This window comes from Hyaena hyaena, unplaced genomic scaffold, assembly GCF_003009895.1.
Source record: "Hyaena hyaena isolate Hyena2069 unplaced genomic scaffold, ASM300989v1 scaffold_285, whole genome shotgun sequence".
NCBI classification, from domain to species: Eukaryota; Metazoa; Chordata; class Mammalia; order Carnivora; family Hyaenidae; genus Hyaena; species Hyaena hyaena.
This window is the reverse complement of record NW_024080917.1, coordinates 912666-930803: the sequence shown is the minus strand read 5'-3', so window position 1 is coordinate 930803 and position 18138 is coordinate 912666. Positions and strand designations below refer to the sequence as shown.

The window sequence follows — 18138 nt, the reverse complement described above, 5'->3', positions numbered from 1 at the left end:
GAGGAGGCCCAGGTCTCCTGCGCGCTTCTCGGCAGCTGGCCGCAGCTGGCTCCCACGACCCATCTCCTCCGTCCGACTCCTGCACATCCATCACCCCCACCCCCACCCAGCACAGAGCCCAGATTGTCGCGTCCCCACCCCAGCCTCCCAGGCAGCCCGGTTCAGACACCAGAACAGGGGCAACACACAGCTCCTGCCCGCGCTTCCCAGCCTGTGCCTAACCCCCTGGGGTAAGACTCAGCCAGACCCCGGGGGCGCTTGGGGGGCACAGCTGGTTAATCGTCAGACTCTTGATCTCGGCTCAGGTCAAGATCTCACCATTTGTGAGTTTGATCCCTGCATCAGGCTCTGTGCCAGCACAGAGACTGCTTAGGATTCTGTCTCTCCCTCTCTCTGCCTCCTCCGCTGGTGCTCTCTCTCAAAATAAATAAACTTAAAAAAAAAAAAGACTCAGCCAGACCCCAACTGCAAACAACTCCCAAGCTTTATTATAAACAGGATGGGGCTCCCCAGCAAAAGCACACAGTGCCTACCCAGAACAGCGTACGGGGCCACGGCTTTGTGGTCCTCAGAGGCCCTGTGCGGCCGGGCACAGCGTCCGGTTGAGGCAGCCCTGGCAGCGTGGGTGGACGGGCAGACAAGTCTGCTGGCCGAAGCCCACCAACAGTCCGTTGATCTCACTCCACAGCTCCCTGTGAAGGTAGAGGGCGTCAGAGAGGGCGGCAGCGCCCGGGGAGCCCTGCCCGCGCCCACCCTGCCGCACCGGGGCAGCCACTCCTCCAGGGCAGCGCGGGTCTTCTCCGGGGCCTTGGTCGCCGTCCTGGTCCACCCGAGCCTGTTGGCAATTCTGTGCACGTGCGTGTCCACCGCTGCTGGGAGACAGGACCAGGTCAGCCCCGGGCTTCCGTGGAGGGCCCACAACTGCACAGAGGGCGGGCCCTCCACGCGGGGTGCCGCAGCGCCTCCTGGTCCAGGTGCCAGCTGTGGGCGCCAGGCCGGGGGGTTGGCTCGAGGTCCCGACCCACAGAGCCTGCACCTGCCACTGCACGGTCAGGGACACAGGGGGTGTGGCCAGGCCAGCTGCAGCTGTCATCTGCTTGCACCACAGTCCCTACCCCCCTTCGCCGGCCACCCCAGGGCCTGGCCTGGGCACCTGCTCACGGGGGGCTCTTCCTCCCTGCCTGTGGCAGTCCCTGCCTTCTCCGCACTTTGCAACAGAGAAAGTGAGTCCCACATCGGCTCCCTTCCCCTGCTACCGACAGTCTGGAAAAAGGCTCTGACGGGGGCGCACCCTGGGAACACAGCATGCAGGGGTCACAGTAGTGGGCTGCCAAGCCCCAGTTTCCATCTCTGTACCACAGAGGTGACCATGTTCCCTGTCACCCGGAGGCCCACCCTTCCCAGGATCTCCTTACAGGGGGCCGTGCCCACAGACAACCAGAAAGGCGGAGACTCTGACCCTTCTTCCCGATGCGTCTGCTGCTCCCAAAGTCCAGTCGCCTGGGCTGTGAGCCCTTCCCCCACAGACTTGCGGGACCCCTCCTGGGACTGGGCAGCCGAGGACAGCTGCCCAGATAAGCTCAAGTATCTGCTGGGAGGCTGGCGGCTGTAGAAGCCTGGCGGGGGGGGGGGGGGATGCTCCGCCCTAGCCCCCGCCTGGTCCGGTGCCAGCCTCTGGGGCTGCTGGGCTGCAGCCTTAGCTTCACAGTCAGGGCCCTCGGCCCTGTGCTGCCCTCCGACCTGGGCACACGGCTCAGAAGGGTCCCCACCCCAGGTAGCAGGCTCTAGAAGCTGAGGAAGCACTGGGGAAGTTCCCACCTCCTCCCCAGCCCCTGCAGAAGCTCCAGAGGAGCCCAGGGTGGGGGCACACAGAGAGAGGTCAAGGTAAGGTCAGGCCGCTGTTGCCTGGCCTCAGGAACCCCAACTCTCTGGGCAAAGGTCTGAAGCAGCAGTCACGCCCTGACCGGGGTCTGTCTTCACTTGGAGATCCACCGCTGTCAGGAAACGGATTCCAGGAGAGGCTCTCCCGAGCTCCTCATCCCTGCATCCCCAGCCCATCCTCCTTCCCCAGGCACCCCCCTGCCCTTACTGCGCCCCCCAGTCTGCCTGTGCTCAGTTTTGAGCCTCCTGCCAGCCTTTCTCTCACCGGACGGCTTTGCGGATGCTGTTCCTTCTGCCTGGCCAGCCCCGCCTCACTCTCCGGTTCTTGGCTCAGTTATCACCCCCTCAGGAGGTCTGCCCTGTTGCCCCGGACTGGGCCAGCTCCGACAGTGCCACACATAGACCTTGGGTCCGTCCCCAAGGCCTCTCAGAGCCCCGCGCGCAGTAGGTGCTCGGCCCATAGGATCTTCTCCCACGAGTACCGATCTGCAGGTGAGGCAGGCCTAGCTCACTGCTAGAAACATCTTTCTGACCCTTTGGGCTAAGCTAGGGGTGAGGAGACACAAGCTGGGGTCGCAGATCACAGGACATGGGGAGCCCTGATGGCGGCCAGCCCTGCCCTGTCCTCCCTGTGGGTGTATGGCACTCACCAATGCCTGACACGGTACCCCAGGCCACGGCCATGGCCAAGTGTGCCATCTTGGGTCCAACGCCTGGCAGTGCCACCAGCTCGGGCACAGAAGCCGGGATGTCTCCTCCATAGCGCTGCTGCAGGATGGCACTGGTCTGTTTGATGTACTTCACCTTGTTCTGAAAGGTGGAAGGGGCGGTCAGCCCTGGAGGTGGACAGCGGAGTCTGACTGGGGAGGATGAGTCCCGAGGCAGAGCCATAGGCGCCCGGAGCTGCCCGTCACCCGCCCAAGACACACTCACAGGCTCCTGTCTGTGCTGTCCCGCCAGGAGGTGGGAATGAGCCGAGGGCAGCCCGGTACAGGCCCCGGCCCGCTTCCCACGTGCCTGGACCCATGACGTGGGTGGGGTCTAGCTCAGGTCCCCTGCCCTGTCATTCCCTCAGAGGCCAGGTAGGCTAGGCAGGGCCAGCCATGGCTCAGCACCTGCGCCTTCAGGAAGGAAGGCTGGAGCCTGGGGCTCCCCCTCCAGCCGCCAGGCCAGCTGGGTGGTTCCCATTCTGTGCCTGAGTGCAGAGGGCTATTTAAAACCCATCTGACAGAACTGCGGCCCACGCCAGTGCCAAGGGGAAGCGGCTCCACCCGCCTGGCTGCCTTCAACAGGTCCGCCCACTTGCCACCCAGGGCTCCGGGGCCTGCTGGGGCTCCGGCAGAAGAGGGTGACGCACTCCAGGGACGCCTGGAGTAAACAAAGGGAAAGGCTGGTGGGCAGCCTTGGGGAGGAAGGGAAGCGCCAGGCAGCTGGGTGGGGAGGTGGAGGAAGGAAGGGGTGGGCGCAAACAGGAAAGACCAAGGAGGGAGGCCCTACAGCCCCAGGTCCATCTGCGGGTCAGAGGGGCCGGGGCTCCAGCAGGAACTCACATCCAGGTCCCTGAGGTGCCCCCCCCCCCCCCCGCCTCCTGATGTCTTCCCTGGACCAGTGGCACCGCCCAGTCTCCAGGCCAGTGGGCTCACCCTCCAGAAGCCGACAGGGTAGATGAGCGTGCCCAGCGTGTTGTCATCCATCTGCAGGACGCTGTCCACTGTCAGGCCCCGAGCCCGCAGTCGCTGCATGGCACCTGCTGTCACCTGGTCCTTGGTCTGGCTGGAGAGCATCAGGGACAGCAGCACCTGGTACCTCCGCACCTGCCGGCACAGTGCCAGGGACCAGGGTAGTGGCCGGGCCTGGGTGCTCCTCGTGGGCTGGGCCCCAGCCAAGCCCTTTATCACCTCCACCTGTTACCCTGGGTGGGGCCTCGGCCTTGCACTGCCCTGGCCAGCAGAGCGCACGCGGGGTCTGGCAGGGGCTCGTTCTGTTTCTTCACATGTGACGCGGGGACAACAGTACCTGCCTCACGGGATCACCAGAAGGTAACGTGAGTGATCACAACACTTAGAATCCTGCCCGGCAGTGGGCGCTCACCACCCAGCGGCTGCTACCGTGCCTGTCCCTGCTCTGTGACTACTAACACCACTAGCAGATGAAGCCCAAAGAAGTACGTGCACCCGGGTCCCTGGCAGCAGGGTTGGGACTGGACTCGAGTCGGTCTAAGGATCAGGCTCCAGGCCATGAAGTGGGAGGAACTCTCAGCAAACACTACCGAGCTCCCCTGCGGGGCCTGGGCTCTGCCGATAGGAAACAGAGCGGGGAGCCCCGGGTACAGGCAGTCCTGAGCTGCTGAGTGGCCGCGATGAAACAGTGACGCCGGCCGGCGCTCCGGGTCCTGAAGGTGGCGGTGCCAGCCACGAGCTGCCACGTGTCAGGCTGTGCCCCACCAGAGGCCTGAGAGGAAGCAAGTGCCTTGTCCAAAGGGCGTCACCAGGCAGCGGGGGCCCCGGCCTACCTTCGGGGGTGCGCTGGAGTCATAGCAGTGCTCAGCCCCCAGCCAGTCCACGGGTGCGTCCTTCCCGCTCCTCATGGTGCGGATGTTGAGCAGCTGCTGCCGCCAGTCCTGGGGCTCCCAGCTTGGTGCCCTGAGGGGTCTGGTGTCTTCTCCTTCCTGGTGATCTGAGGCCTCGTAGGCCACATTCAGTTTTTGCGTCTTCCGCTGATGCCTTGCAGGGCTGTGGCTCTTCCTTCCTTCTGCAAACAGTGCCATTCCGTGCGTTCAGCAGGGGCCACAGGTGAGGGTGGGGTGCGGGCGGCGCCCTACCTGCTACTCACCCAGCATCATTCATTCAACAACCACCTACCACAGTGGGGGTGCTCTGGCCTCTGCAACCCGCACTTGTGACGGCTCTGCCCTCCTTACGCCACTGCCTTCCTGACCAAGTCTGCGTTAGCACAGGAGGCCTGAACCCTCCACCATGGTGCCCCCCACTCCCCCAATCTAGTCTCCACACTGTGCCAGAAAGAAATTTCCGACCCAAAAGAGATTGCATCACTTCCGTTTACACCTCCTCATTGATTTTTTCTTGTTACTGGAGGCGAACTCCAAACTCTACCGCAGCATCACAGTACCTGCCTGCCCAGCTGGCACTGTCACCCCCTTCTCCTCGCCCCAGTGCCTCCACAGTGCTTGTGTCACTGTGGGTCTCCCTGTCTGGACTACTCTGGAGTTCACGGGGTGCCTGAGAACCCCCGCCGGCCGCCCTGCAGGGCACGTCGCAGGGGCCTGTGGGTCTTGCTCCCCCCCGCCCCCCAGTCCCTAGATCCTTATCGCCTAGGAGGATGAACGCAACGAAGACCACGCCCTCCGGGAGGGACCCGCTAGCAGGCGGAGAGGACTTCCGGCGGCACCGGGTCTCTCTAAGAGGGAAGCGGCTACGGGGACAAGTCTGGTCTGCCCACAGGGAGCCTGGCACAAGTGGAGTATCCCGTGGCAGGCTTCCAGTTCGGTACGACGGTGGCGGAAATGGGAGCACCTGGTCCCGGTCCCTGGGGCGGCCCCTGCGTCCCAGGAACAGAGCGCAGGGTGGGAGCCAGGCCCTCACGTGGGGGCGACCCTGAACCCCAGCGCCTTGCAGGCCCCTTCCCCCGCCTCTCTCCCCAGGCTCCGACCCAGGCGCGGCACTACCTGCAGCCGCCTCTCCCCTCCGGAGCGGCGCGGCCTTCGCCCCGCCCCCCAGGGGCCCGGCCCCCGGGCCCCGGCTGCGGCTCCTGGTCACCATCCTCACTCCCGTCGCGCTCATGCTGGAGTCCGGCGGACTACACTACCCGGCGGTCCCCGCGGTCACGCTACGTGACGCAACGTTCGGCCCTTCATTTCCGCCAGAGAGCGGCCCGGGAACTACGACTCCCAGCAAGCTCGGCGGCTGCCCTCGGCCCCGGCCCGCTGCCGGAAGTGCGGGGCGAGTTTCCGGCGGCGGCCCGTTTTTTTTGGGGGGGGCGGTTGCCGTGGGGTGCCCTCCCTTCTCCGCGCGGGGACCGCCTGGCGCCCTGCGGGCGCTGCGCAGGGTGAGTGGCTCGCGGTGTCCCGACCGCTAGCGCCGTCCCGGCCTGCCTGTGGCCCGATCCCGATGGGGCAGGGGGAGGCGGCCGCGCCGGGGGCCCTGCGGGACGCCGAGGCGGCGGGGGCGGGCCTCCGCGGGGTCCCGGGTCCCGGGCTTCGGCAGAGCCCACCGCAGCCGGAGCCAGGAGGGCTCCTCGGTGTTAAGACAGTGCGGGTGCGAGCGGCCCCCTGCCTCCGGCACCCCCTCTCCCGACAGGCCGCCCCCACGTGGGGAGGAGAGGGGGCGAACGTCGGGGACTCCACCCTGTACACCCCGTCGGGCGGCGGGGCAGCAGCCTGCTGCTGGCCGGGCCTGTGGGGTCTGGGAGCCCGGAGGCCCGCAGCGGGGCAGGTCCGGGGGGGGCCACTCCTGAGATATCTGCTCGTTCCTTCGGCGCAGAGGCGGCCTCTGGCGCGTCCCTGCCCACCATGGCCAAGCCGACGAGCAAAGATTCAGGCTTGAAGGAGAAGTTCAGGATTCTGTTTGGACTGGGAACCCCGCGGCCAAATCCCAGGTCTGCAGAGGGCAAGCAGACGGAGTTTATCATCACGGCGGAAATCCTGAGAGTGAGTGCGCTGCTTGCGTCTGGCCTGCCAGCCTATCGGGAGATGGGAGGAAGGCTGGGTTTGGTGTGTCGGCAGCTTCTGAGGGAGATGGGCTGCTGGCCACCTGGCCACCGGCTGCGCAGGCCGCTGTCCCCAGTACTGCCGAAGCGTGTCTGTCTTTTCTTCGGAGATTCAGGGAGTCAGGGCCCCAGGGACTTGGCCCAGCACCCTTGAGGTAGTATTGAGATGTCGGTGCAGCAAAACCTATCGTACGGGACATGGCCCAAACGCCGCGGTTGGCGTCCACTTGTGATCAGGGCGATAGCGGGTGTTAACTGGTAATTTGTGAGTTTCTGGGAGGAGCGGTCTTTATTTTCCCAGGTCCGTGTGTGTGTGGTGGGAGTCCCTCTACGGCACGCCTGGCACCGTGTTTTGTATATGCCAGATTCTTGCCCTTGTGAAGGTTCCTCTTGAGAAACAGCCAAAACGTTCATCGGCTGGTGAATGTGTGAACAAAATGTAAACGAGGAATGAGGCATTGACCCCTTCCTAATGCGGGCGAACATTGAACACACATGAGCGAAAGAAGCCAGCCACACAGTTGTGCTTCCGGCTCTCTGAAATGTGCAGAGCAGGTGAACCCGTGGAGCCAGGAAGTTGGTTGGGGCCTGAGGGGATGCGCAGGGACTGCTCGCAGGTGTGCAGTGATGAAAGCGTTCTGGAATTAGCTGAGGTGGTTGCGGGCATCGCGAATGTACTAAAGACCGAACAGGGCAGTTTTAAATTCCTCAGACAGCTGATTTTTTTTTTTTAATGTTTTTTGTTTCTGAGAGAGAGACAGCATGAGTAGGGGAGGGTCAGAGAGAGAGGGAGACACAGAATCTGAAGCAGCTCCAGGCTCTGAGCTCTCAGCACAGAGCCCGACGCAGGGCTCGAACCCACAAACCGTGAGATCATGACCTGAGCTGAAGTCAGACGCTTAACCGACTGAGCCACCCAGGTAACCCCTCAGACAGCTGAGTTTTTTCCATCAATTTCATCACAACACAGAGAAGCACAGCCTTAATGACAAGTCATTGTCGCCCCACTGGAACACAGCCGTAAGCTCTGGCGGTTCCTGATTTCGGAAGGACCCGCAGCAGGTCTCCGTCGCGGGGGACGCGACACCGTTCTCGGTGTGGCCTGCGGCTGGCTGTTTGGCAGACCTGTTGCCTGAGCGCTCGCCCCTTTTCCTTCCTTCGTGTCTCTCCAGGAGCTGAGTGTCGAATGTGGCCTCAACAATCGCATCCGGGTGATCGGGCAGATCTGCGAAGTTGCAAAAACGAAGAAGTTTGAAGAGGTAGGTGTGTATCCGCTGGCTGCGGGACAGAGGCGGGTGAGCGGCCGGGAGGTCCGGCGCCGCTCTGTTTGGAGCGGGGGTTGACCACTAACTGCTGAGGCTACCGTTCACCGCGTTTTAGGGACGCTTAACCTGCGTCTTAGTGAAGGGGCTGCTTCTGGAAATGCGCTGAGCACAGCTGTTAGAGGTCAGTCACACGTGGAGGGATTGAGGCTTTTCTAGCCCTTCTAAGAAAGGGCTTAAATTTAAGCGACTTGAAACGCATCCCTGCTTGCCCTCTCCTTTCAGACTTGGGGGCCGGGAAGGCAAGGGACGTCAGCAGAGAGGGTGAGCCGAGGCTTAGCAGCGCCCGCGTGTCCTGGGGAGAGGTGTCTGCGTGTTTCGGGTGATGTTTGCGGGCTCTCTCGGGGCACCCCTGAGGACAAGTGGCACGCTGTCGTGAGAGCACCTCAGCGGCTCTGCCTTGGCCCTCTCCTCTTGCCTGAGCGACTTGGGGCGAGACGTGGAGGTAGCAGCTTGGGATTTGCTAAGGGGGAGGGGAGAGCAACCGTGACATCCACAGCTGGCTATCTGAAATTTGCAGGCTACACATTAGCAAGAATAAACGTGACAGTAGGCCTCTGCGTTGGGAAAGTGTGGGTGTGAGAGGGGGACCGGTGGCCCGGCTGCCGTCGCCTGAGTGCGTGGACAGATAAGCCCGAAAGGCTGGCGGAGTCCACAGGCTCGGTGTCTGCATGTTGCTGTGGCTTAGGTTGCGTCAGTAGGAGTGTTGTGCATGGGATAAAGGAGGTGACAGTTCCAGAGTATGTTGAAGCGGTCAGGATGTTGATCAGACAACATCTAAGAGACGTTTTAGCCCCCTCCTGAGAGCAGTGAACCCAGGAAGGGGTGAGTCGTCCGAACACCCTGGTTGAAGGGTTAATGTGGAGAAGAGATGGTGACGTGTGAGAGACTGACTCCATGGGCTGGGTGGGGCTTAGTGAGACGAGGCAGATTCCAGAAGCCCACAGGGAGACCTTGGCAGCAGAGTCGGGGCAGGAGTGTGGTTCGGAGCGGCCCTTGGCTGCCGTGTGTACACAGAGGGTGGCCAGGAAAGTGGGGTTTCTGGGTCAGGCTGCAGACCCGGGACCGCCTAGCTCTGAGACTCCTTCAGCAAGCTCTACGGGGGGCTCCTGCCTGACATCTGGGGCAACCGGGATGATTCTCCTGGCCTGCTGCTCGCCTCCATCCCCCCAGGCTGTGGCCTGAACGTGCGGGTTTAAATAGCTTGGAGCTGCACCCCTGTTGGGTTCAGGGTCTCGTGGGCTGTGCTGGGTACACGAGGTGGGGGCTTGAGAGGAGCGAGTTCTAAGTGCGAAGCACCGCTGTGCTCCGTGTTCTGCTCATGGTGCTGTCTGTTGAGTGGGGGGCCAGCATTCCCTAACTGCTGTCCCCTCTCTGCTGGCGGCAGCACGCGGTGGAGGCACTCTGGAAGGCCGTCGAGGACCTGCTGCAGCCGGAGCGGCCACCGGAGGCCCGGCACGCCGTGCTAGCTCTGCTGAAGGCCATCGTGCAGGGGCAGGTGACGGCGGGTCTGCATGCTGGCGGAGCTGGGATGGGCGTGGGGGTGATGCGGGGCACCCCGCTGACGGCCCCTTCTTTGCCGTGCGTGGACGGGGCTCCGGGCACAGGGTCTGCTTCCCAGCGGCTCTGCCTGAGTGCGCATCCTGCTTGCTCGCCTGTGAAATGGGGGAGCTTGGTGCTCCTTCCTTCTCAGGAGGGTTTTGGGGTGTAAGTGAGGCAGTACGCGTAAACTGTCCGGGACTTGCCTGCCTGCACGAGGGAGCGGCTGTTAGGTGCTCTGGCTGCCCCCCCCCCCCCCCCCCCGGCCCTAGGCCTCTGCCCCTGGCTCACTGTGCCCTTGGCCACGCTGCTGTGACCCTTTCCTAGAACCGCAGGCGGCCTCTCCGGGCGGCCTCTCCGTTCCCGCTCCCGCCTGGAAGGCACCCTTCCCTCTCGGCTGTTTTCTCCGGTCCTCCACACCCCAGCTGCTTGCAGAGGCCTGTCCCCTCCCAGTGCGGTTGCACTGTATTGGTCATTGTGGGGGCACACCCGCGTCTCTTCCTGGCCACGGTCCCCGGGAGGGCTGGAACTGCATTGTCCCCTGCGTGCCCACCGCCGTGCCTGGAGCTCGCACACAGGAGGTGCTCTACACGCACACTTCTCTGGAGCTGCTCCGAGGTGCTCCCCTGCTACAGTCAGTTCCGGAGGGAAGGAGCGAGGGTCCGAGGGTTGGGAGTCCTGGAGCCCACTGTGCTGCTCGCGCTGCCCGCAGCCGCTCTGGAAACCCAGCTGGCCGGGGGGTCCTTGCAGGACTGCTGACCTTGTGGTTTTACCTTCAGGGGGACCGCTTGGGCGTTCTCAGGGCCCTCTTCTTTAAGGTCATCAAGGATTACCCCTCTAACGAAGACCTCCACGAAAGACTGGAAGTTTTCAAGGCTCTCACGGACAATGGGAGACACATCACGTATTTGGAAGAAGAACTGGGTGGGTGCCGCGTTGGGTGTGAGGTTTCTCTGGCGCTGGGGATCAAATTTGATCTGGGATGCCTGAAGGCTGCTGCGGCCCAGAGCAAGTGCTGCAGTTTATGGGGACGGCCTGCAGAGGGCGCGGTCCCGCAAGGTTCCGCTTACCTGTGTGCAACCCAGATCAGCCACCCCATCTCCTGGGGAGGGGGGAGCCTGTTAGAAATGCACAGACCTGGCCTTCACTCCAGACCTGCTGGCTCAGAATCCCTGGGGAGTGAGGGCTTTCAGTGGGGAGAAGGTAGCCCGACTTTTTTGTAAAGAGTGTGTGCTGCTGGCCCAGCATCAGCCTGTGTTTCATTAAAGAACCCTGGGGTTTCTGGGGCGCTGGGGCCGCCTCACCGTGTCTTCTTCCTGGTCCTCTGCTCTGGGCCTGACTTACTAGCCCTCTCCTTGGCTGGTCCACCTCTCTTGTCCTGATGGGGTGATGTTCGTTTCTCTGAGACTTGAGATTTCCTATCACTGCTGTGGGGGGAAGAGGAAGAGTAGTCAGTCTGACTCGGGGCCGGAGATGGGCCTCGGCTGTCAAGTTGGTCTTCGGGACAGGTAGTGACCGGAAGCCTACGCTCAGGTTTTCTAAGGTTATTTGACCGGTAGTCTTGGCTGGCTTTTGTTTCTGTTGAGAGGCTCTCAGGGAGGGGTAGGGGGACAGGGATCGGCCTTCTGAACGCGCAGTCGGTGATGCTCACACAGCCCAGCATTGGGGGCCCAGGCTCCGAGCGTAAAATGCACAAACTCTGCTGCTGCCTCTCAGCCTAGATGCCCTCAGTGCACCCCGGGGGCTGGTAAATTCCCGAGGCCAGCTGAGCCTCCGCCAGCCCCACGCGTGGCCTGTTGTCGCATGGGGGCGGGGCTGTGGCGAGGGGGACTGAGCTGTCTTCCCTGGGGGGGGGAGCAGGCAGCACATTGCCCTCCTCCTTCTCCCCAGCTGGGTTTGTGCTGCAGTGGATGGACATCGGCCTGTCCTCAGAGTTCCTTCTGGTGCTTGTGAACTTGGTCAAATTCAACAGCTGTTACCTGGATGAATACATTGCGTCAATGGTCCAGTAAGAACAGTTCCGATGACGTTCCTCTGACCGTCGTCCTGCTGCCTCGGGCTTTCCGTTTGGCTCCACGGTGGGAGTGGCGCTGCTGAAGTCAGCAAATGAGTGGAGGAGTCTGGGGCGGCTACAGCCACCTGCTGCTTAAGTTGATGAAGCGATAGCATTTTTTCTAACAGACGAGTAATGTTGCCCGGGGTTACTTTACTATAAATTTTGGCGTTATTTCTTCCGAAACACTGGGAATCTGTGAGGGCAGGGCCGGGGTCTTTTTGGTGTCTGCGCCCAGCACCGGGCAGTGGTTGGCACAGAGCAGGCACCTGCCCGTCTGTGGGTGAGCGGAGCCCTAAGGGGGATGAGTCCTTCATTTAACTGACTTGTAGAGTCCCCAGAAAGTGAAACAGAGGCACGGAGCCTCTGGGAAAGCTCCCTCCACTGACTCTGCACTTCCTCCAACAGCATGATCTGCCTGCTGTGCGTCCAGACTGTGTCCTCTGTGGACATAGAGGTCAGTGGCTGGTCCTCCAGGGACGGCTCCTTTCAGCCTCCTTCCGGGCAGCCCGGGTGGCATAGCACTCGACACCACAGCCCTGGGGTCCGGCCCTGCACTGCCCCTCGCTGTCGCGTGGCCCCGGGCCGGCTTGCAGTAGGAGGCCTGGTTGATGGGATGGTCTCCACCGCAGGGTCACAGTTGAGGGTGGGGTGACCCGCAGTGACAAGTGATGTTCATCACTCTTGTTCTAAGAAAGCCGCTTTGGCAGTGGGGAGGGGTGATGGTCACTGACCAGAGGAGGGTGGGAAGGAGGCTGAGGGCGTCCCCCCTGCAGGCGAGAGGCCGAGCAGGGCTGACACACCCCCGTCCGCACCCCGTCAGGTGTCTCTCCAGGTCCTGGACGCCGTCGTCTGCTACAACTGCCTGCCGGCCGAGAGCCTGCCCCTGTTCATCGTCACCCTCTGCCGTACCGTCAACGTCAAGGAGCTCTGTGAGCCCTGCTGGAAGGTGGGGGTCTGAGCGGTTGCTCTGGACAGTTCTGGATGGACAGGACAGGGGCCTGCTCGCCTTCAGTGAATGGCCATCTGAGACTCAGCACCCAGGCGATGCCCTGTGGAGGGGAATCCAGTAGCGTGTTCCCAGGCGGTTGAGTGGAGGCCTGGGGTTTGGAGACATTTGGGAAACCGCTGCCTCTGTTTGGGAGGCGGTGGTGGGGAGCCGACCAGATGTGGAGGGCTTCAGAACAGTGGCCGTGTGAGGTTGGCCCACGGGGCCCGGGGCTCATATCTGCCAGGCTCTGACGGTGGCGTGTCGTGTTTCGCAGCTGATGAGGAACCTCCTGGGCACCCACCTGGGCCACAGTGCCATCTACAACATGTGCCGCATCATGGAGGACAGGTGAGTGTGGGCAAGACCCGGGGTGGACTGGTGAGGGCCAGGTGGCCTGACCCCCTGCCACGGAGCCTTCTCGGGCAGGCTCGCTGTGTTGGCTCCCGCCTAGCAGAGCTCACGGGGAGCCTCCCTGCCCCTCTGTGGTGCCCGTTCTCGAAGCTGCGTGAGACCTTACGGCCTCCCTGCTCGATCCCTGTCCTCTGTTTTGCTGTAAAATCAGAGCATTCAGAACTCAACCTGTAATCACCCCCCGCCCCCACCAATTCGGGGAGACTGCCTCACTCCCGATCCTGGTACGAGGCCCTTGCCCTCACTTCCCACTGCCAGACTGTTGCTTCTGCCCCTGGGAGGTGGCTCAGGTCTGTCCACCCCTTGGGCCTCCACCTCTCCACCACCCACTCTCCCCGCTGACCTCCTGTGACCTCCTGGAGTCCCTTCCTCCACACAGCGACCCCATGCCCTTTCCCCAGCACAGATGCGACTGGGGCACCGTTTGCTAGGAGCCAGGATGGCTCGCGCTGGCCTGGGGATAAGAATGAAACCCCATGTTGATGGCGGGGCCTGGGTGGCCAGCGCCGCTTCAGCCCGTGGGCCTCTCGCCAGTCCTTGCTCTTCTCCCAGCCACTCAGTGCCTCTGCATGTGCCCGCTCCTCTTGCTGGCCTGAGCCTGGCCAGCGATGTGGCATGGTCCCTGATGTCCTGACCGCCTGAGCCGGTTTCGCTCTCCTGTCCCCTGGCTTTCCCTCTTAGCTGTGATTTGAGGTAGAAATGTGGCATCTACTTCCGTGTTCTGTGGTTCGCACGTGAGCCTCTCACACTGGCAGCAGCGGTGTGCCCTGGCGTGTGGCATCGCTCTGCGGGCCACGGTGACGGCCGGGGACGACCTCATCTCTCAGGACGTTGAGTCTGGCCACCACTGCCGGCCCGTGGTCCCCACGCGTCACCTCTCGGCCAGCTTTGCCCATACCCCATGACAGCTGACGTCTGGTCTCTGTGGGGCACGCTTTCAGGGCCTACATGGAAGATGCCCCGCTGCTGAGAGGGGCCGTGTTCTTTGTGGGCATGGCTCTCTGGGGGGCGCACCGGCTCTACTCGCTCAAGAACTCTCCCACGTCCGTGCTGCCGTCGTTTTACGAGGTACTGCCGTCTCTGTGCACAGGGGGCGGGGCGGGGACTCCACGGCCCCGGGCCGAGCACAGGCCCATTCGAGGCAGGTCCAGCTGCAGGGGCTGAGGTGCATTTGGAAGGTTTTCCTCTTCAAGCAAACATTGTGTGTTAAGACTCTCGTTTCCTGTGAATCAGCATCACGGCTGCTTACGATTCCCCCAGTTGGTGGTTTTAGCTCTTCAAGTGCCCTTCTCGCTCTCACTATAGAGTGAGGCCAGTGATGTAGCTCGTTTCCACGCTGCTGGCAGCGTTCAGAGCGCTTGCTGTGCGCGTCGTCACGCAGCGGTCAAGGCCTCTGGTGAGCTGGGGCTGTGACCCCATCCTCTTCACCGCTTACACACCGTCTCCCGAGCCGCCGTCTTCCTGCTGTGCCTCTGCCTCCTGCGGCGTGGGAGGTGCGGTCCCCGCACCCTGCTTGTCCCGGGGTGGCTTTCACGTTCTGCTAGGCCAGCGAGTCAGTGGCCCAGAGTTTTCAGTTAATGGTTTGGCTGAGTCCAGCCAGTGTAGATAATGTTTCCAGGCTCCTAAGACCCATCTCCCGTGGCCGTGAGAGAAGTGGGACCAGCAGGTCCCCCGAAGGCCTCTTAAGCTGGGTTCAGCGGCCGCACGCAGGGGGCTCCCCACGCGTGAGCGGGCAGCGGCCAACTGCCGAGTCTCCCGTTCCAGGCCATGACATGTCCGAACGAGGTGGTGTCCTATGAGATCGTCCTGTCCATCACCAGGCTCGTCAAGAAGTACAGGAGGGAGCTCCAGGCGGTCACGTGGGATATCCTGCTGCGCATCCTCGAACGCCTGCTGCAGCAGCTCCAGGTGAGGTGGGGACACGGCCGGGGCCAGGGAGCACCGCGACCGCGGGCTGGCCGCGCAGAGGGGCCTTCCCAGGTGGCTGTGGACCCTCGGGCGCGGCAGGCTCATCTCACCGGGGGTGGCCCCCTGTGCACTTTGCTGCGCACCCTCCGCCCCCCCGGCCCCGCAAGCCTGCTGAGGCCACGTTGATGGCTCTCGGCGGTGTCGTCTTGCCGGCCACTGAGGGTGGTTGGTGCTGCCAAAGCTGCTCCATGGTCTGGAGCAGGAACAGGTAGGTGAGCAAGGGGGCAGGGCTGGTGTTGAGCCAGACCGACAGTAACACCCCAGATCCCCTTCATGGCCCGTAAGTGGACCCTGAAGGCAGTCCCCAAAGCATTCCGAATGCTGACCGTGACTTCAGTGTGGCTTTGGAGGAAGCATTGACCACAGCAGCAAGGAGAAACGCTGGCGGCCCTGGAGCTGCAGACAGATGGGGCTGGGTCTCCTGGGGGCCTGGGGTGGGTGAGGTGCAGGGCAGAGGACTGGAGCTCAGCAGGGACGGGACCCTCGTCCTCACGGCCTGGCTGCTGGGCCGGGACCCCAGGAGCGGAGGTCACTCCTGTGTGACCGCACCTTGGTGTTGCAGAGCCTGGACAGCCCGGAGCTCAGAGCCATTGTCCACGACCTGCTGACCACAGTGGAGGAGCTGTGTGATCAGAACGAGTTCCATGGCTCGCACGAGAGATACTTCGAGCTTGTCGAGAGGTGTGCAGACCAGAGGCCGGTGAGACTTCTTTTTCTTCAGCTTGGAGAGGCCTTTGGTGCATGGGCAGGAGGCTGGTTTAGGTCAGGCTTCTGGGGGAGACGTGGGACCCCTCACTCTGGGGGCTGTGGCCGTGCAGGTCTGAAACCCTCTTCCTTGAGTTTGGGATACAGACGGGGCCGGCAGGCTCTGTTTCCGGGGGTCTGTGCTCCAGCAGGGAAGTGTGCCGGGGCATCGGCAAGCCGTGTGAGCGTGCGTCTGTTGGAGCCGGCGCCCTGAGGAAGGTGGCAGCTGACTCTGGGGCCACCTGCTGCTTGGTGCCTCTTGGGAGCCTTTGTCATGTAGACTCCTCATCTGGCCCTCGAAGTGGCTGGCTGGCGGCACTGAGGAGTTGTGCTCCCACAGGCTGTGTGTGTGTGTGTGTGTGTGAGAGAGAGAGAGAGAGAGAGAGAGAGAGAGAAACCCTCCTCGAGGGCGGAGCGGCCTAATGTCAGGTGTTTATTATTTTGGCAGGAGTCGTCCCTCCTAAACTTAATAACCTACAGGGCTCAGTCGATTCATCCGGCGAAGGATGGCTGGATTCACAATCTGCAGTTACTGATGGAGAGATTCTTCAGGTAGGGAGCCTTCGGAGGCCTGTGTCTGTGCTCTGGGCTGTCTCGGCCACAGGGACTCAGGGCTTTCCTTCCTTTTTTTTTTTTTTTTATTACCTTTTTGATGTTTATGAGACAAGTGCGCACATGTGAGTGGGGGACAGAGGGAGAGAGAAACGCAGAATCCCATGCAGGCTCCACGCTGTTGGCACAGAGCCTGGTGCGGGGCTCAGACTCACAAACCCTGAGATCATGGCCTGAGCCAAAGTCAAGAGTCTGACGTTTAACTGACTGGACCCCCCAGGTGCCCTTCTCTCTCACTCTTGAAGGTAGTAGGTCTCCCTGTGCAGGAAGAGGTGCGTTTCCCAGCAGGACAGAGTTCTCTGAGGCCCTGCACTCACCTCCTTCCTGTGGAGTAAGGGCTGAGGTCTCTGCCCCCTTGCCCAGTGTTTGGTCTGGATGCTGTGAAGCTGGGCCCCATGCAGGGTGTACCCTGCCACAGGGGCGCGTCGTTCAGCGGGCTGGGTCCCAGGGGAAGCCCTCAGACTCAGGCTGCGGGTGAGCTGGGCCTGGCAGAGGGGGAGGCTGGCACCGGCGCCCCCCCACCCCTCAGCTCTAGCAGGTGTGTCCTGCCCCCCCAGGAACGAGTCCCGCAGTGCCGTGCGCATCAAGGTGCTGGACGTCCTGTCCTTCGTGCTGCTCATCAATAGGCAGTTCTATGAGGTACAAGTTCTGGGGGTCAGCGGGCGGGGAGGGCTCGGCGAGTTGTGCGGACACTGCGAGCCTCCCGCGTCTGCCCTGGACTTGGGGTCCGACGGGCGCCCCTCTGGAGCAGGCTTTCTTAACAGGCTTCGTTTGGTCTGTGTTTGCTCCTTTATCCGTTAACTGCTGCATCCCTTCATGGGGCGGCACCCCTGCCAGTCCTGGGCGGGGCCTAGAGACCTGCGAGGAGCCGCAACTGCGCTCCCGCTAGCGGGGATCTCGGCCGGTGGCCCCTAGAATGCAGAGTTTCTGGACAGAGTCTTCCTTGGGGACGTTTTCTTTTTGCTTCGGTAATCGCCTGCCTAATCCCAGCCTGACCTTGGTGGCTACAGGCCTTGTCTGGCTCTCCACTGCCAGTTTTCCCTTCAGCCCATCATTTGGTTGGTCTGCGGCCAGAGTCCATCTGTCTTTCAGGGACATCCACGTGCCCATGCTTGTGTGCCCTTTCCTCTAGGAGATGCGCTTCCGGCTCCGAGCTGCTTCCTTAGGGCGGCCTCCCCACCATTGCCCGTGCTCCCAGCATCTGTCTGTCCCCTGCTACCCTCTTAGCTTTCCCTTGGTCTGCGTCTCTGTCCCTTGGAACCCAGTTCAGTGCTGCCTCTTCCAGGAAGGTCCTCTGGGTTCTCTGCTCCCTCATGTCAAAGTTGGTCTCCTCCCGCTGTCTGTTGCTGTGGTGTTTTGTACCTGCGTCCGTGAAAGCTCTTGTGGCAGTGCCATCTCTCCGTGATGTCGGGGACGAGGTCCTTCTGCCCCGGGGTGCGCACGCAGGGGCCCCTCCACCTAGGAATGTTCTGAACTGTGACGTTGAACGTCAGGAGCAGCCAGCACAGTCGCTGCTGCATCATGCCTGGGCCTGGGCCTTAGGTGCTGCCTCGCCCCTGCCCCACGTGGCTCACATGCACCCACTTGTGCTGCCACAGGAGGAGCTGATTAGCTCAGTGGTCATCTCGCAGCTCTCCCACATCCCAGAGGACAGAGACCCCCAAGTCCGAAAACTGGCCACCCAGTTGCTGGTGGACCTGGCCGAAGGCTGTCACACCCACCACTTCAACAGCCTGCTGGACATCGTGGAGAAGGTGAGGGCCTCTCGGGCAAGTGCCCGGGCTGCTGGAGGGACTCCGCTCCGTGGCAGAGTCCTGCAGGCAGCACTGGGCTCTGGGCCCCCTGCCCCCATTCTCCACTGAGCGACTGGCTGCGGCTCGCAGGCAGGGTTC

The 18138-nt window shown here is 62.6% G+C and overlaps 2 protein-coding genes across 14 annotated transcripts in view; one reads left to right on the top strand and one right to left on the bottom strand.

The window, feature by feature from the left end:
* Window positions 1-466: 466 nt before the first annotated feature.
* NTHL1 (nth like DNA glycosylase 1) lies at window positions 467-5705 on the bottom strand. The gene is made up of 6 exons (XM_039246607.1): window positions 5567-5705; window positions 4394-4632; window positions 3525-3695; window positions 2532-2691; window positions 764-869; window positions 467-692 (listed from the first exon to the last, which is right to left on the bottom strand). The coding sequence occupies exons 1-6, from the start codon at window positions 5679-5681 to the stop codon at window positions 569-571; spliced, it is 915 nt and encodes a 304-aa protein (XP_039102538.1). The 5' UTR covers window positions 5682-5705; the 3' UTR covers window positions 467-568.
* Window positions 5706-5864: 159 nt separating this feature from the next.
* Window positions 5865-18138, top strand: part of TSC2 (TSC complex subunit 2) — a 33399-nt gene continuing 21125 nt past the window's right edge. For 6 of the 13 annotated variants that reach the window (XM_039246606.1, XM_039246604.1, XM_039246605.1 and 3 more), the window contains exons 1-15: window positions 5877-5946; window positions 6381-6547; window positions 7779-7865; window positions 9316-9426; window positions 10247-10391; window positions 11358-11475; window positions 11929-11977; window positions 12344-12469; window positions 12786-12859; window positions 13864-13990; window positions 14687-14830; window positions 15453-15590; window positions 16083-16186; window positions 16804-16885; window positions 17845-18000. In XM_039246606.1, the coding sequence (XP_039102537.1) occupies window positions 6410-6547; window positions 7779-7865; window positions 9316-9426; window positions 10247-10391; window positions 11358-11475; window positions 11929-11977; window positions 12344-12469; window positions 12786-12859; window positions 13864-13990; window positions 14687-14830; window positions 15453-15590; window positions 16083-16186; window positions 16804-16885; window positions 17845-18000 (1599 nt within the window). In that variant the 5' untranslated portion in view covers window positions 5877-5946; window positions 6381-6409. Of the gene's footprint in view, window positions 5947-6380; window positions 6548-7778; window positions 7866-9315; window positions 9427-10246; window positions 10392-11357; window positions 11476-11928; window positions 11978-12343; window positions 12470-12785; window positions 12860-13863; window positions 13991-14686; window positions 14831-15452; window positions 15591-16082; window positions 16187-16803; window positions 16886-17844; window positions 18001-18138 lie in introns of all 13 variants that reach the window. The other 7 variants (XM_039246599.1, XM_039246598.1, XM_039246596.1 and 4 more) reach the window with 3 other exon arrangements.

Coding starts and splice junctions, on each gene's coding strand:
- NTHL1 (XM_039246607.1), bottom strand. CDS start 5,681: ATGAGCGCGACGGGAGTGAGGATGGTGACCAGGAGCCGCAGCCGGGGC. Junction 4,633..5,566: donor GAGGGGAGAGGCGGCTGCAG/GTAGTGCCGCGC, acceptor CACTGTTTGCAG/AAGGAAGGAAGAGCCACAGC. Junction 870..2,531: donor GGGTACCGTGTCAGGCATTG/GTGAGTGCCATA, acceptor GTCTCCCAGCAG/CGGTGGACACGCACGTGCAC.